Source organism: Drosophila ficusphila, unplaced genomic scaffold (genome assembly GCF_018152265.1).
Source record: "Drosophila ficusphila isolate 14025-0441.05 unplaced genomic scaffold, ASM1815226v1 contig_286, whole genome shotgun sequence".
NCBI classification, from domain to species: Eukaryota; Metazoa; Arthropoda; class Insecta; order Diptera; family Drosophilidae; genus Drosophila; species Drosophila ficusphila.
Window position 1 is genome coordinate 1,330,877 of NW_025064189.1, and position 13,891 is coordinate 1,344,767.

Consider the following 13,891-nt stretch of genomic DNA (forward strand, 5'->3'; position numbering starts at 1 on the left):
GATAAATTTCAAAAAGAAATAACAATGTTTTATTTTGTTCAAGCTTCTCACCCATTTTCAGCCCGATGAGGCATTGCAAATTTAGTGCCTATTGCCAAAACTCACAGAGGTCATTGTTTCCACTCAGGGGGTGAAGTGACCTACTTTGCAGCGCGACTTTTAAGCAATCAATAGTGCGTTGATTGCTACGGCTTCTCAGGGGCCGAATGATGTTTGACTTCCACGGTTCGCAGTCATTGGGTATTTAGTCGTCAGTTGAAGAGAACACACCATGGAGCGTTGGCGCAACAAAGTGGCTGTGGTTAGTGGAGCCAGTGCTGGAATTGGTGCAGCTTGTACCCGGGCTTTAATCGGTGCCGGAATGGTAGTTGTGGGCTTGGCCAGGCGCCAGGAAAGAGTGGAGCTGCTCCGAAAGGAACTGAGTCCCGAAGAGCAGTCCCGATTACACTCAATCAAGTGCGACATCACGCAGGAGGATCAAGTATTGAAGGCCTTCGATTGGACAACTAAAGAGTTGGGTGGTGTGGATGTTTTGGTCAGTAATGCTGGAATTATGGGAACCGGAGAACTAAGTGAACGAAATGACGGACCTGCAATGCGTTCCACAATCGAGACAAATATCATGGGCACAGTTTATTGCGTTCGCGAGTCCTTTCATTCGATGCGACAACGCGGCACCGAGGGCCATGTGGTCATCGTGAATAGTGTGGCGGGTCACCAGGTTCCCAATTTGGGTCCCCAACTCCCTTCACTTAACATCTATCCGGCCACCAAGTTTGCACTTCGCGCCATGAATGAGATATATCGCCAGGAGTTTCAGCGACACAAAACTCAAGTTAGAGTTTCGGTTAGTTTAGTTAGCGTCCTTAAAGTTTAGTTCCTTAATTATATATATTTTTAGACCGTTAGTCCCGGCATAGTTGATACAGACATCCTGCCGGAACAAATCCAGGGTATAATCAAGGAGCATATGCCTATGCTGCGAAGTTCCGACGTCGCGGATGCCGTTCTTTGGACCATCGGCACTCCGCCCAACGTTCAGGTAATAAAAGAAAGGTAGAAAAGAAAGACACTTAATACCATAATACAAGCTTAAGAGAAAATTTTTTATACCAAAAATTAATGGTGCTATCATAGCTGCTAAATAAGTTATAAAACACTGCTACAAACTTTATTTATTTACGATAAATATTGATTTTTAATTATTTTCCGATCATTGACAGGTGCACAACATAACTATCAAGCCACAAGGAGAAAAGTTCTAACTTCGATTCTACTGACGGAAAGCATAAATTGGATTTTCATTACAGAAATACAGAAAAGGCATTTCTTAAATAATATTTGTTTTAATAATTTATTATTACTTATTTTATTGCTTTAATTGTTGGCCAAACATCAGATAAATAAATAATCCTTGGTTAATCTAGCAAAACCAAATATAAATATTATAATTTCTTAATATTGCTTTCATTTTTCCACTTGTACGATTCCTAAAAGCTGTAAAAAGTCAAAAATCTTAAAAAGGAGAAGAGAAAGTTGAAGCGAAGAGAGACAACCACTTGTTTTGACTTACTTCTTAGACAAATTGTTAAAAATGTTGAATAAATTTGTCCACCTACTCTTGTGTGCAACTAAAGTTATGATTATTTGCAAACAACTTTAACTGGTTTTTAAAAATATTTTCCAAAAAAACACGTGAAATTGCTGCAAAATCAAAGTATCGGCGAATTCGTTTCCCCAATCGCAGAGTTTACTCCACAGCAAACACACTTTGACCCTTTCATCCTTTTTACCCTGCAAAGGACTCTCCTTTTCGCTTTCAGAGTGAATGTAAGAGAGCTTTGGTTCGGTTCTCGGAGTTCTGTTTCATGGGGTCCTTTCCCATTTTGTTCCAAAGCGACATTACAGTGGCTTTTACTGCATCCTTTTGATTCAGTTGTGTGGAGCAAGTTGCTCTTTAAACATCGTCCTTGTTGACACTTTCTTTCCTACTTTTTTGTATTGTTTTTTTACTTTTCATCTACTGCCATCTGTTGTCGCGTGCATCTGTTGATTGTGCTTTTGTCAGATGGTTTCTTTATTTTTATTTAAATATTTGTAAAGTTAATAACTTTCTCAATAAAAAATGATGTATCCTAATGCCAAAAAACAATTGATAATTGACAAGATACCGACAATTTTTTAACACTATAAATGGTAAAAAAGTAGTACAGTCTTTTCTATCACCCAACGGATAGTTTTACTTTTCTCTTTTAGAATTATACCTGGATCATGTTTGATGGAACCACATCACCTAGTTAAGAAACTCATTTTAAATTCACATTTAACTTTCAGTCCCGACGCGGAACAATGACTAAATTTACTGCAGAACCGCCACCTCGTTTGATTTGGTTGGAAAATCGTATTATTAATATTTATGAAAGCTGAAAACTTTTTCGTTTATATATTTAATGGGAACTGGAACCCATTGAGTCCATTAAGGATGCTCATGGTGCTGTGGTTAAAAGGAGGGTTGGGCTGTGAGGATAAGTTCACCTCATTACGTTTTGTTGATTTAAGTAAATAATTCAAGTGAATTACGCTTGGGCTAAGATAGCCAAAAAGTTGATTTAGAAAACAAAATGTATATAAATAAGAAAACAAAAAATATACTAAAATGTTTTTTTTTCTTCCACTAAATCAACTCATATCATAATGGTCAGAATCTTTTCTTAAGTGGTATATATAAAATTAAGAAAACAAACTGCTCGGATAAATCATTCCTTATCGCAACAGTGCAAACATTTTATCATCCGAAACAAATTTTAAGAGGACAAAATTGTTTGAAAACCAGTGGCCAATAAATTATTTATTTGGAAACATTTTACCTTGCATTTGCTGGCTCATTTATATAACAATACACGTTTTTGAACAATAAATTAATGTTTAGCCGCTAATTTGACTATGCAAACTTAAATTTCAAATATATGTGCCTATATCCATATAAATTTTGCGTAATCCAGGCTATCGATAAGGCAATTAATGTGTGGAGAACAGCGAGCCATTTTGCAAATGGTCATATGTTAAGCGCCGGCCACCAAAATGACATCGATGCGAGATTATAAATCACGGGTCGTGTGCTCCCGTGGTCGATGGCAATACAAGTACTATTGAAAGCCATTGCGATGAACCTCAGTACTCGTAAATCATAAAGGACCTCCTTCCCAGCGTCCTCAGCTTCTGGTCTGTTTTATTCTTTAGAAATTTATGTCCTTGAATGGAATTCTGTCTTTTGTCTTGGCTTGGCAAACTCCAGTCTGGAAGTGCTGTTTGTGAGAGATATGCTAATTAAATTTAGGCCAAAATAAATACCAGCTTAGTTGGTTCAGGTAATTGAAGACTTTTATCCGGCCAATAAGTGCTTTAAAGTGGATCCACTTTTTGCGCTTAATCAGCAAGTTTCATGAGCTTAAGCCGGTTGGTGTGCATCAATCCATTAAGGATTTTTGAAATCTGTATACATCCGTCTGCTGCCTCTCGAGTCAATACTTCGTAAAGTATGCATCGTATATGCAAATAATAAATTCACAAGATAAACGGAGCTGACGTCACTGACTTCACAGCATGGGCAACCGGTTTGTTGGAGATGAAGAATTCAGGACACTTGCTTTGATGACAGGACAGGCTTTACACCGACTGCGTTCGGCTCAATTCATTCAATCACGTTAAATAGATTCGGTATGAGTTTCTGGAAGCATCAGCTGCAGACTGCTTTTACCATAGGAGATGCAGCCTATTGTCCTCTTGGCCAAATATGAAATCATGGGTGGAGCATAAGAGATTTTTTAGGAGGGTTTGAAAAATAAATCTAAACATTACAAATTATTATATTTCACAGCTCGAAAAAATTAAAGATTTTTTTTAAATCTTGTATAATTTAGCTGCAAAAGGAACAATAGAATTAATTTCCAACTTTTAATAAATTGTTTTTAATACTTATTTAATTGAAAAATATTGTTTTAACTTTGTATAATTTTTATTAAATAATTCATTAATATTATTCAGAAGCTACATGACCCCTTTTGAATCCACCACTGCTGCATAATTACATTCCCATATGTATGTTTGTTTAATTGAATGAAGATGACAACAATGATTGACATCGTTGACTTAAGTCATTACACAATGTCCCATGTGCCAGGATGAATATTGCAATGCGAAGTGTGCTGTACCATCGTTTAAACATTTCATCGTGAAATTAATTTGAAAGCCTCGCTATAACGTAGCTTGATTGAATTTCCTCTGCCAGATTTTGTGAAAATAATTTATATTGAAATTATATAATACGAAAACAACGAAGTTTATGGCGCAATAGATTTCCATGAATAATGGTTGATTCGGCAGGACATAATTTGTGTGTCGGGTACAAACTTCCAGGACTCTCTCATCGCCGTTCGCCTCGTCCGCACCACGGCTCATATGCTTTTCATTTTCATTGGTTATTTGTCGCTTGAGTTGCTTTTCGGCCATAAAGATTATAATCTTTGTATGCTATACGGACACCAACAATAACAATAAAAAAGGAATTTGTTCTACCACAACCAAGCCAAAGCTGTGACGGAAAATATTTCTACCAAATCGGATAAAGAAAGTAAGAAAAACAAGAAAATAGAGTGTGGCAAGGATAGGAAAAACGTAAAGTTTATCTTGCATAAAATGAGCCTTAATAATAGTGCTTTTTAGACCTAGGAAAAATAAGTAGAAGATCCAAGTCCAAGTTATATTGAAAAAATAAAGGAAACACAATATTTTGTGTGCAATATTTTTTTTATTTTATAAAATTGGGAATGTACTTAAATCTATTTAAATTTAATTTAGCGATAGTATGATTGTTAGGACTGGTTGTTTGTATTTAAGATTCCAAAAGAGGAAATCTGTTTATGAATTGGATGACGTCTTCCGACTGGCGATTTATTCTCTCGGCTCGCAGCTTCCTGTCGTTGGTTATATCTCTCAGAAAAGTTGACCAGTTGGATGCAAGATTCGGCAACTTCTCAATGGATATCTCAATGGGAGACATTCCATTTTTCTGGCTGTTTTGGTTTTGTCCAACCGAGGAGTTTTCGGAAACAGATACGGTCACAGTCATGTTTGAAATATTTTGAAGTGCGATGATCAGGCTCTTGAAGCAGACTGATTTGAAACGGGCCAAGCATTGGTTTATATAGGAAGACAGGTAACTTTTTGGCAACCCGTTCAGGTAGAATCCGCGGAAAACCCCATGGATTCAGATCTACGAAGGGCTTAGGTAAAGCATTAACAGCTGCCATCCAAAGCCTGATAAGTAAAGTCCCAACAGATGGAAGGGTCTAATAACGCCATAAATGCAATAAACTTAGGTATACAATAAGGTTTAGTAAGCCCAACATTTTTCGAACAAATTGGTATGGCGTACGTGAGCTGTGAAGGATTGAAAACCATTTTTAATTCAGGTACGGGTTAAAATTCCATCACTTTGTGTATCTTGCGTATTTAAGGCATTTTGGTTTTTAAATAATTAAAAGGTTACAAAGTTCTCAAAAATAGAAAAAAAAATGGAGTAACCAACATATTCATTTATGTAACTGAAATTTCTAGTTAACTGAGAAGGCTCTGGGTAATAAATTCATTTTCGCACTGTTCCAAGTTTAACAGTATTTAAACAAATTTCAGTCGGGAATCATTTTTCTTACGAACTTTTTACCTTGTACCTTGACTTTTTCTTTTACATTGACTTGGTGGCGTAATCAAAATAATCACAAGTTATTCCAGAAGATTCAAGATGCCCCTTCCAGTGCAAGAATCAAATGTGTTGAAGAAGGGGCGTATTAATTCGACCAAACAAATTTCAACAGAGGATCTTAAAAATCGCCTGTTTGCTCTTCAAAAGAGAATCAGTGAATGGAAGTCTATACAAAAAAATGAAGTGAATCAGAATTTAAGTTTGTGGGAATCCCAGTTAGCAGATTTTCAGATTAATAAAGGATAATGTAACAAATTACAATGATACCAAAAATTTGTCATACTTTATATAGTTTATCATATATTTTTGATGGTGTGAGTCCGTTTTATTTTTATAAGTACTTGCTTATGCAGTGAATTCGATAAGCATTAAAACGAGCCCTTCAGGTATGCATAATATTTTTCGCCGACATTATTTTTTTGTTGTCAGAATATTTATACGCGCACATTCCATTCCTGGGTGCTGTCGCCTGCGAAATTGAGCAATTTAATTATACTCGTATGGAAAAATAATGATGCTGCCTCTGCACATTCCCTGGAAAGGTAAACATTGACATCCAGCGAAGGCTTCAAACTGCCAGGCGACAATTGCAATTAATTGCATATTTTAAGCCATTCCAGATTGGAACCGCAGACACCGTGAACAACAACAATCGCCCTACAAAAAGAAAAACAAAATATATGTTTAATGTCCATAATAAAATGTTAAAACAAAAGGATTGGCTTGACCGTTATCAAAGGAAAGAAATTAATTGGTCTTTATGCCAAAAATTAACAATTATGACAATAAAACCCATTCTGTTTATTATAGGAATAACCGAATTGTAATTTTTAATTTATCGAGGCAATAAAAATTAAAATTACAGCTTTAAAAAAAGGCAGAATTGTATGGAAACAAACAAGTTTTTATGGGTAATATTTGATAATAAAATATATGTAGCGTGTGCATATAAAATATATTGTGATTTAAATATAAATTCAGATATTTTTGAGCTAGAAATATGAATTTTCCTTTCAGGATTCCCATGCCAAGAAATGGAAATTTTTAAGTTAGTTTCTGTGGCACCCCAGATAAAAAGTACTTCCGCATTTTATGGCACTCTTAGTTCCCATACGCCGTGCAATTGCCTATCTCCTTTTCGCAACATTTTTAAGGGTCCTCTAGGTGGAAACTCGCGACTTTTACAAGTTTTTTGTCTACTACTTATGTGTGTGGAGGCCTGAAAACAAGAAACAAATTGCAGATCGCACAGGCAACTTGGCGTGTGTGTTTGCCACTTGACAGTCGTTTAAATGCATTAAAATATTACCTTCTTCAACATGAGCAACACAAAACGAAGGCAAGGGCAAACATAACATCCGCCGAATTTTCACATGCGATATACTGCGGGAAAATCAGTGGGGGGGGAAAAACGGTCTACGGGGAGGTAACGCCCACTAGCAGGCCCGGGAAAAATCAAATCATCAGCCAAGGCCGCGCCATCCAATGACTACAACAATGGTGAAAGGATAACTTTGGCGTGGCAGTCTGCTGCCCGGACAGGAAAAGGGTTTGCCACAGAATTGAAGTGGGAGGAGATGGAATGACTGAGTCGACTAGTTAACACAAATTGAAATTTTTGAAGCAGCAGACCGAAAAATAGAAATACTAGAACAAAGATAGCATGTTCCCGAATTCAAATCCCTTTTTCAAAGGGTTAAACCAGTTTTGTTCTGCAGCTAAATGTACACGAAACCTAATTTTGGTTCACTTTTCAAGCTTTAAAATTAATGGTAGCTCATCACACAGAGAAAGGATGCTTTTAAGGCATGAAAACGCCTGGGAGAATTACACACAATAGGCACTAAGCACTTGCACTTAAATAAGTAAATGAAGATTTTCTTGAAACAAATAATTTAATGCCGCATTGTGAATTTAATAAGGCTTAAGTACTCCGCACTAAAAGAGTAAATCTACCAAATTTGTACGGAAGGAAAATAGAGGAGACACTATAAAAGGATGGGAGGAAACGGGAGTGGCCGGCGGAAAACAAAATATTCATGAACACAGCAGTCTTATAAATAAATTTCAGCCCCTACACAGAACCCATCATTGGCACTTCCACCCTTAACCTCAGTCGCACCCACATTTTCAACCTCGTTGTCGTCTGCCGATGCAGCTGCTCTGCCACCAAAAGTGGCAAGAAACTGGGAAAGTGGCATCGAAGCGGCGCGAAAAACTTAAAAATATGCCAACAGAGAGAGAGAGAGAAAGAGAGAAAACGAGAAAAAGAGGAGCATCAAGCTTTTATGATGGTTCGATTTCGTGGAATTAGCAATGAGCTAGAATTGCAACAGGATGGAAGCAGTTAGAGGTCGAACATTTGCCACTGAAAGGAAGTCGCTTATGCAAGGAGCGAAATTTTAATAATTCCAGCGAGGTTTTCCAAGGACTTGCAATGGTGGCTGCAAAGTGGCGAATACATAATGCAGCGGCCATCAGGGTGCAACCAGTAAATACTCTCAACAGGATATTTTTAGTATTGCACCTCTGCAAAAGAGGTATTCAACCATAAATGGTATATTTAAGAGATATATTGTACAGAAAAGTTATGGACTTAGAACTGATAAGATTTTATCACTTTCCTGCAAATCTATTTTTTGAAAATTTTGAAAGGTCATAAAAATAACAACATCTACCAAAAAAATGGAAAATAAACTAATGATGCAGCTTGATATATATTTCAATAACAAATTCATAGAGGCAGGGCCGGAGAAACAGTTTTGAGTGGGGTGATGACCTCACAAATTTTCAATATCCGCCCCCCCCACGCCCCTTTTGTTTCAAAATCATTCCAAATCATGATGAGGGAAACACTGTTGACATAATATAAGTATAAATTTTAATAAAACAACAACACCAATCAATCAAAATGCAACAGGTAAAAAAAACTATTTTAAATGTAAAATGTTAATTAAAATCCATTTAATATTAATGTAATGTTAATTTAATGTTAAAATAATGTTAATTTAATATAATGTAAATGTAATGTTAACTAAATGTTAATTAAATTAATATGGCCACGTCAGCGACAATGATAATTAATTATTTTTTTCGTTTTCTCGCACCTATAATTCCCAAGTGGTTCTGGCTGATTCGTAGTGGGATACCCCTTGATTTTGGCCAATTTCTCAGTTCTCCGGGATGACCGGCAGTTTCTCTAAGAAACTTTTTCCGGTCTCTGGAAGTGTGTGTGTGTGCGTGTGTGTTAGTGACGTGGTTCCAGAGTGGGAGAGAGTATCTGGCCAACTCCTCCTACTGGAGTCCACTCCCGGATGCAGTGCATCATGGGTCGACTCCTCCTACTGGAGTCCACTCCCGGATGCAGTGCACCATGGGTCGACTCCTCCTACTGGAATCCACTCCCGGATGCAGTGCATCTTGGGTCGACTCCACCTACTGGAGTCCACTCCCGGATGCAGTGCACCATGGGTCGACTCCTCCTAGGATGCACTGCATCATGACCTGACTTGGCATGAACTTAAAGGTGCCCGATCCCTTCCTGCATGTAGTGGACTCCAGGATGCAGGGCATCCAAACCTGAAAAGGTGAGTTGCAGTTTTTTTTAATTATGTGATGACGTGGCTTTTGTAAAAAAAATGCAGTTAATTAATTCAATTTTTTTTATATTTTTTTCAGGTTTTTGGTTGTGTATTTGGCTGATTGCAGAAAATAATTGGTGACACCATCCAACTTGTAACTTGAAGTTCGACATCAGGATGCACTGCACCAAATGTATTACGCAGTGAGTACATCCTTTAGACAATAAATAATTAAGTTATATATTTTAAAAAATCATAAATATTTTGACAAAGAAACTAAAAGAAACAGATAAAGATCTGAAAGTTTTCAAGAACATGAAAGAAATTTGAAAGGTAAATTTTATCAAATATTGAACTTGAAGTACATGAAAATCAAACACAATTAATAATTGTAAACAAGTAGCGACATATAATATAAATATATGTAGTATATATATAGTAATAGTTGTAAGAATGCGGTTACCGGAAATATATAGTATGCTGACACCACATAAATGGACTGGACAACAGGCTGCAGGATCAATTATGAATGGCGTGATCTTCTATTGAACTCCACTCCAGGATGCAGTGCATCACCTCATTGGGGTGTGTATTTTTTAAACAACCGATTTGTATAAAATAATTTAACTAATATTTTGGAATGCTTCTTTTCATTACAGTGATGACTATTCCGTTCTGCTTGGAGTGAACTTCAAGATGCAGTGAATAAAAAACCCAAAGAGGTAAATACCTTTTTTACTAACAAAATAATTCTAACTATTATTATTTGTAACAAATTATTTATTATTATTTTTTAATTTCAGGATAAAGTGTTAAGTGTTAATGTTGCGAATAAAGTGGTTGCGGTGATTATCTTACTTCAAGAAGACGAAAGATTGCAGTGCAGATCAAGGAGCTTACTGAGTAAGTACCAATCTGAAAAGATTTATTTATGATAATCTCATAATTATTTAAGTAGTTTTTACATAAAGTTGGAAAATGCTTAACTTGGGAAGTATTTGGGAGAGTTACTATCTATCTATTTAAATAGAAACTGATTTAATTGGGCCGTGGTAAAGGCGGGATTTCCTTCGTTTTTCTTCGATATACTTATGCAGGGCCGGAGAAACAGTTTTGAATCATACATTCAACTGATAATAATGGATGTAAATAAATTTTTTTCTACAAGTCAAGCATTTTGGGGTGTTGAATTCCACACCCGCTAAGATTTGGCGTGTGGAGTCCTCAACACCCGGTATACACCTTCCGCCGGCCCTGCATAGAGGTTTGCCACTTGTAAATCGGACATAAATTAGACAAGTTATGGTTTTAGAAATGCTAAGATTTTATCACTTTTTTGAAATGAAAGCTAAATTTAACATAATAATGAACAATACCACCTTTTTAAAATATGAATGCTGAAGTGTCAAATGCATTCTGATTAATTTAAGCCATCGGCATTTAAATACAAACAGAATTAAATTATGTTCTCTTTTTCCATACCATTGTAATAAAAATAAAAAACCATCCTCAAATTCAATCCATGGAAGTCAAAGCTAAAGTGTTAAATCCATTTTAATTAATTTAAGCCATTGACATTGGCAGGAAATACCGATTATATGCAATTTGCCGAACTTTCAAATCCAGGAAGGGATCGTGAAGTGAAAGGAGACGTCAGCCGGAGGCAGCTGGCGACAAAAAGCCATAAAATAAATTATTTCATGAATCAATTACAACTAATAGCACAGACCAGCTGGAAACCAATTTAATTCACTTGAGCTGCATACGTAGCGCGGTTGCCAAAGGAGAAAGGAGGAGAATCTGGGGTCTGAATCAGCTAGCCAGGGACAAAACTCAGGACCCCAATGCCTTCCCTTGACTTGCAATGTCTCCAATTGGGTGGGTGTGTGTTCATGCCAAGGCTTCCTAGCCGTGGGTGTGGGTGTGTGTGTGTATGTAAATCACATATGCGATGATTTAAGCCAATGCATAATTGATTGTAATGCTTGGCAAGCCGATTTCGGTTTGCATAAGCACAAGGCCAAGCACAGCATCCAGTCTTCGGAAATTAGCCTGTTTCTGTGTGTCCAAGGGAGGGGAGAATGGAGCTGAAGGGGCTTTCCTCTGCAAATTGGACAACTACTAATCAATGGATTGATGCAGTCGAAGTAATGGCTATGAAATTTGGAAATAAAATTACGATTCAGAGTGGTATTGCATCTTGAAACGAGGGTTTCTGCTATTGAAATGCTCCTGAGCTTGACATAATTATTAACAGACTGAAATAATTACCAAATCCATTAAGTATAAAAACAATTAATAGTCTACAAAAAAGTGAAAATCATTAATTATTATTAAAAGATAGGTTGAATGTTTCTCTTACTTATATATCTTTACTAAATTATTGTTAAATTATTTCATTTCACTATAATAATTATTATTTAATTATGAAGCGGAAAAACGTGCAGAATTCGCCTCTGGTTCCTAATGTCAAAGTTCACCGAGACGCTGGTCCTGCACACTTAGGAAAGAGACGAAAACGCTGGCTTAAAATACCTAACGGCTGGCACGTGAGATGGATAGTGCAGAGATTAAAATAAGTTTTAACACTTAAAACAACAAGATACCCTAGAATACTGGTGGTACTTTATCATTCAAGATACTAAAACAAAGGGTTTCTTGATCATTTGGCTTTGAAACGTTTTTTAATATTTGGTATGGTTAAATTGAAAATTTCAGATGATAATATTGTTTTTCAGTTAATTAAAATTCAGTGTTATCCAACGGTTATCTAACAATTATTAAGTCCCCTGAATACTTTATTATTTGAAGTAATGAACTCAGAACCCAGACAACACTACCATATTTTTTTGCAATTTAATACCTCAATTACTAGTGGTATGCAGGATATAGTTGTTAGCCAAGTCTGGATGACCTTTTCACCTTCTTTTTCGTAGAGTACGTTTGGCCATCCGTTAATGGCTTTTTGGAGTTGCTGACTTCCGACTTTAAGCTGCTGGACGACACGATTGCGTTGGTATGTGCACGGAACTCTCAATTAATTTTAATTTCATGTCAACACCTTCGGCCGACAATTTCAGGATGCAGTTGTAGGCAGAAGGCTGCAATTTCGGAAGTGTAATTATCCTTATATTCCAATCTGGGATGGCTCTGGCCCTCTCCTATCTCTCTCAATTAACCGAAAGAATGTGCGGAAGCACTCAGAGTTGTCTGAGGGTGCCATTTCCCCAAGGGAATGTAGGTGGACATGTTCGTTCGAGGACATTAACCTGGCAGCCGAGTTACACGCACGTGTGTGGAATTTACAAGATCTGAAGTCCTAGAAAATGCACAAAAGGACCAAAAGGATGCTTGACGATGACGACTGGTTATTTTGCATTTGCGTCATGAACATTAAAAACCAATGGGAATTATCTGAACTGACCGCAAGAGAAAGTATCATTTATTTATAATGTTTAAGATTGAAAAGCAACAGCGAAATGGATTACACTGTGCGACAAAAAAATGTTTGAGTTGATTTTTTCTTATTTTTCACTTCTACTAGTCAAAATAAGAATACAAGTTTTTGGATTTGTTAATATCAATAGCCAATCAGCTTCTACGCACACTCAAAGGTCCCAAAAACGCGTGTTTTTGCATATTTCACAGCCTTATAATACCATATTGGGAAAATATTTTTTCACCGTTATAAGCGTTTTATGCAAGTTCAATATCTATTAATTAAAATGTATTAAGCAAATATACCGTTAGGCTTTTATAACAATGCTTTAAAATTTTTTTCTCCCAGCTCTATACCCTGGGCGACTTCGTATGGAACTTGTTACGCGAGGATACCTCTGAAAAAGCCAAAAAAAATCAGAAAAAAATTTCACTGTTAAAAAAAATAATAGTTTATTGGAAGTAAAAAAAAAAATAATATTTTGAGTTAAATATTTTCATAATAATAATTTCATAAAATTTATCATAAAAAAAGAAATCCTATCACTTAGAAGGTGGCATAAATATTTTTGTGCATAACTTATGCCCCTTAACCGAAAACAATCAAAAAAGTAACTCAAACAATCATTTCGTCAAATTTTGTCGCACAGTGTTATATATATATATTTATAATAATTATTTAAATTATTAGGATTAGTAAATCAATTCGTTTGACCTACATTATAATTTATAAACACTGAGTTCTACTCAAGTTGACGGGACAATTAATTTAAAATGTGTTTACCATAAATACTTAGTACCTTTACAATAAGCACGTTGTGGGCAATTTGAAGTTAATTTATGGCAATTTTCGCAATGGTTGCTTTTTCTTGGTAGGCAGTCCAGCCATTCATATTGCTGTGGCACCTCTCCTTATGATAAGTTGACTCCCCATGAAAAGTTGGCGGACTTCTGAGCCCGACTCTGCTCTTAACCCGCCTCGCATTTGCATTTCAATAATTAAGTGTTATTGTGGGTAGTTTGCTTTTTGTTTGCATTGTATTTTCCCCATATTCACGGCGAGCAAAGGGACATGCGTGCCATTCGGCTGCAGACAGAGGCACATTAAAAA

General features: G+C 36.3%; 2 protein-coding genes across 2 annotated transcripts; one reads left to right on the top strand and one right to left on the bottom strand.

Moving 5' to 3' along the window:
* Positions 1–271: 271 nt before the first annotated feature.
* On the top strand, positions 272–1,340 carry LOC108086895 (farnesol dehydrogenase). The gene is made up of 3 exons (XM_017183956.1): positions 272–847; positions 902–1,042; positions 1,224–1,340. The coding sequence occupies exons 1-3, from the start codon at positions 272–274 to the stop codon at positions 1,263–1,265; spliced, it is 759 nt and encodes a 252-aa protein (XP_017039445.1). The 3' UTR covers positions 1,266–1,340.
* Positions 1,341–4,796: 3,456 nt separating this feature from the next.
* Positions 4,797–5,158, bottom strand: LOC108086894. The gene has a single exon (XM_017183955.2). It carries the CDS (start codon positions 5,126–5,128, stop codon positions 4,892–4,894), a length of 237 nt encoding a protein of 78 aa, XP_017039444.1. The 5' UTR covers positions 5,129–5,158; the 3' UTR covers positions 4,797–4,891.
* Between the last annotated feature and the right edge of the window lie 8,733 nt (positions 5,159–13,891).

Excerpts from the sequence above, each read along its gene's own strand:
- LOC108086895 (XM_017183956.1), top strand. The coding sequence starts at position 272 with ATGGAGCGTTGGCGCAACAAAGTGGCTGTGGTTAGTGGAGCCAGTGCT. Across the intron at positions 848-901 it reads AAACTCAAGTTAGAGTTTCG|ACCGTTAGTCCCGGCATAGT; the intron begins GTTAGTTTAGTT and ends ATATATTTTTAG. Across the intron at positions 1,043-1,223 it reads GCACTCCGCCCAACGTTCAG|GTGCACAACATAACTATCAA; the intron begins GTAATAAAAGAA and ends GATCATTGACAG.
- LOC108086894 (XM_017183955.2), bottom strand. The coding sequence starts at position 5,128 with ATGACTGTGACCGTATCTGTTTCCGAAAACTCCTCGGTTGGACAAAAC.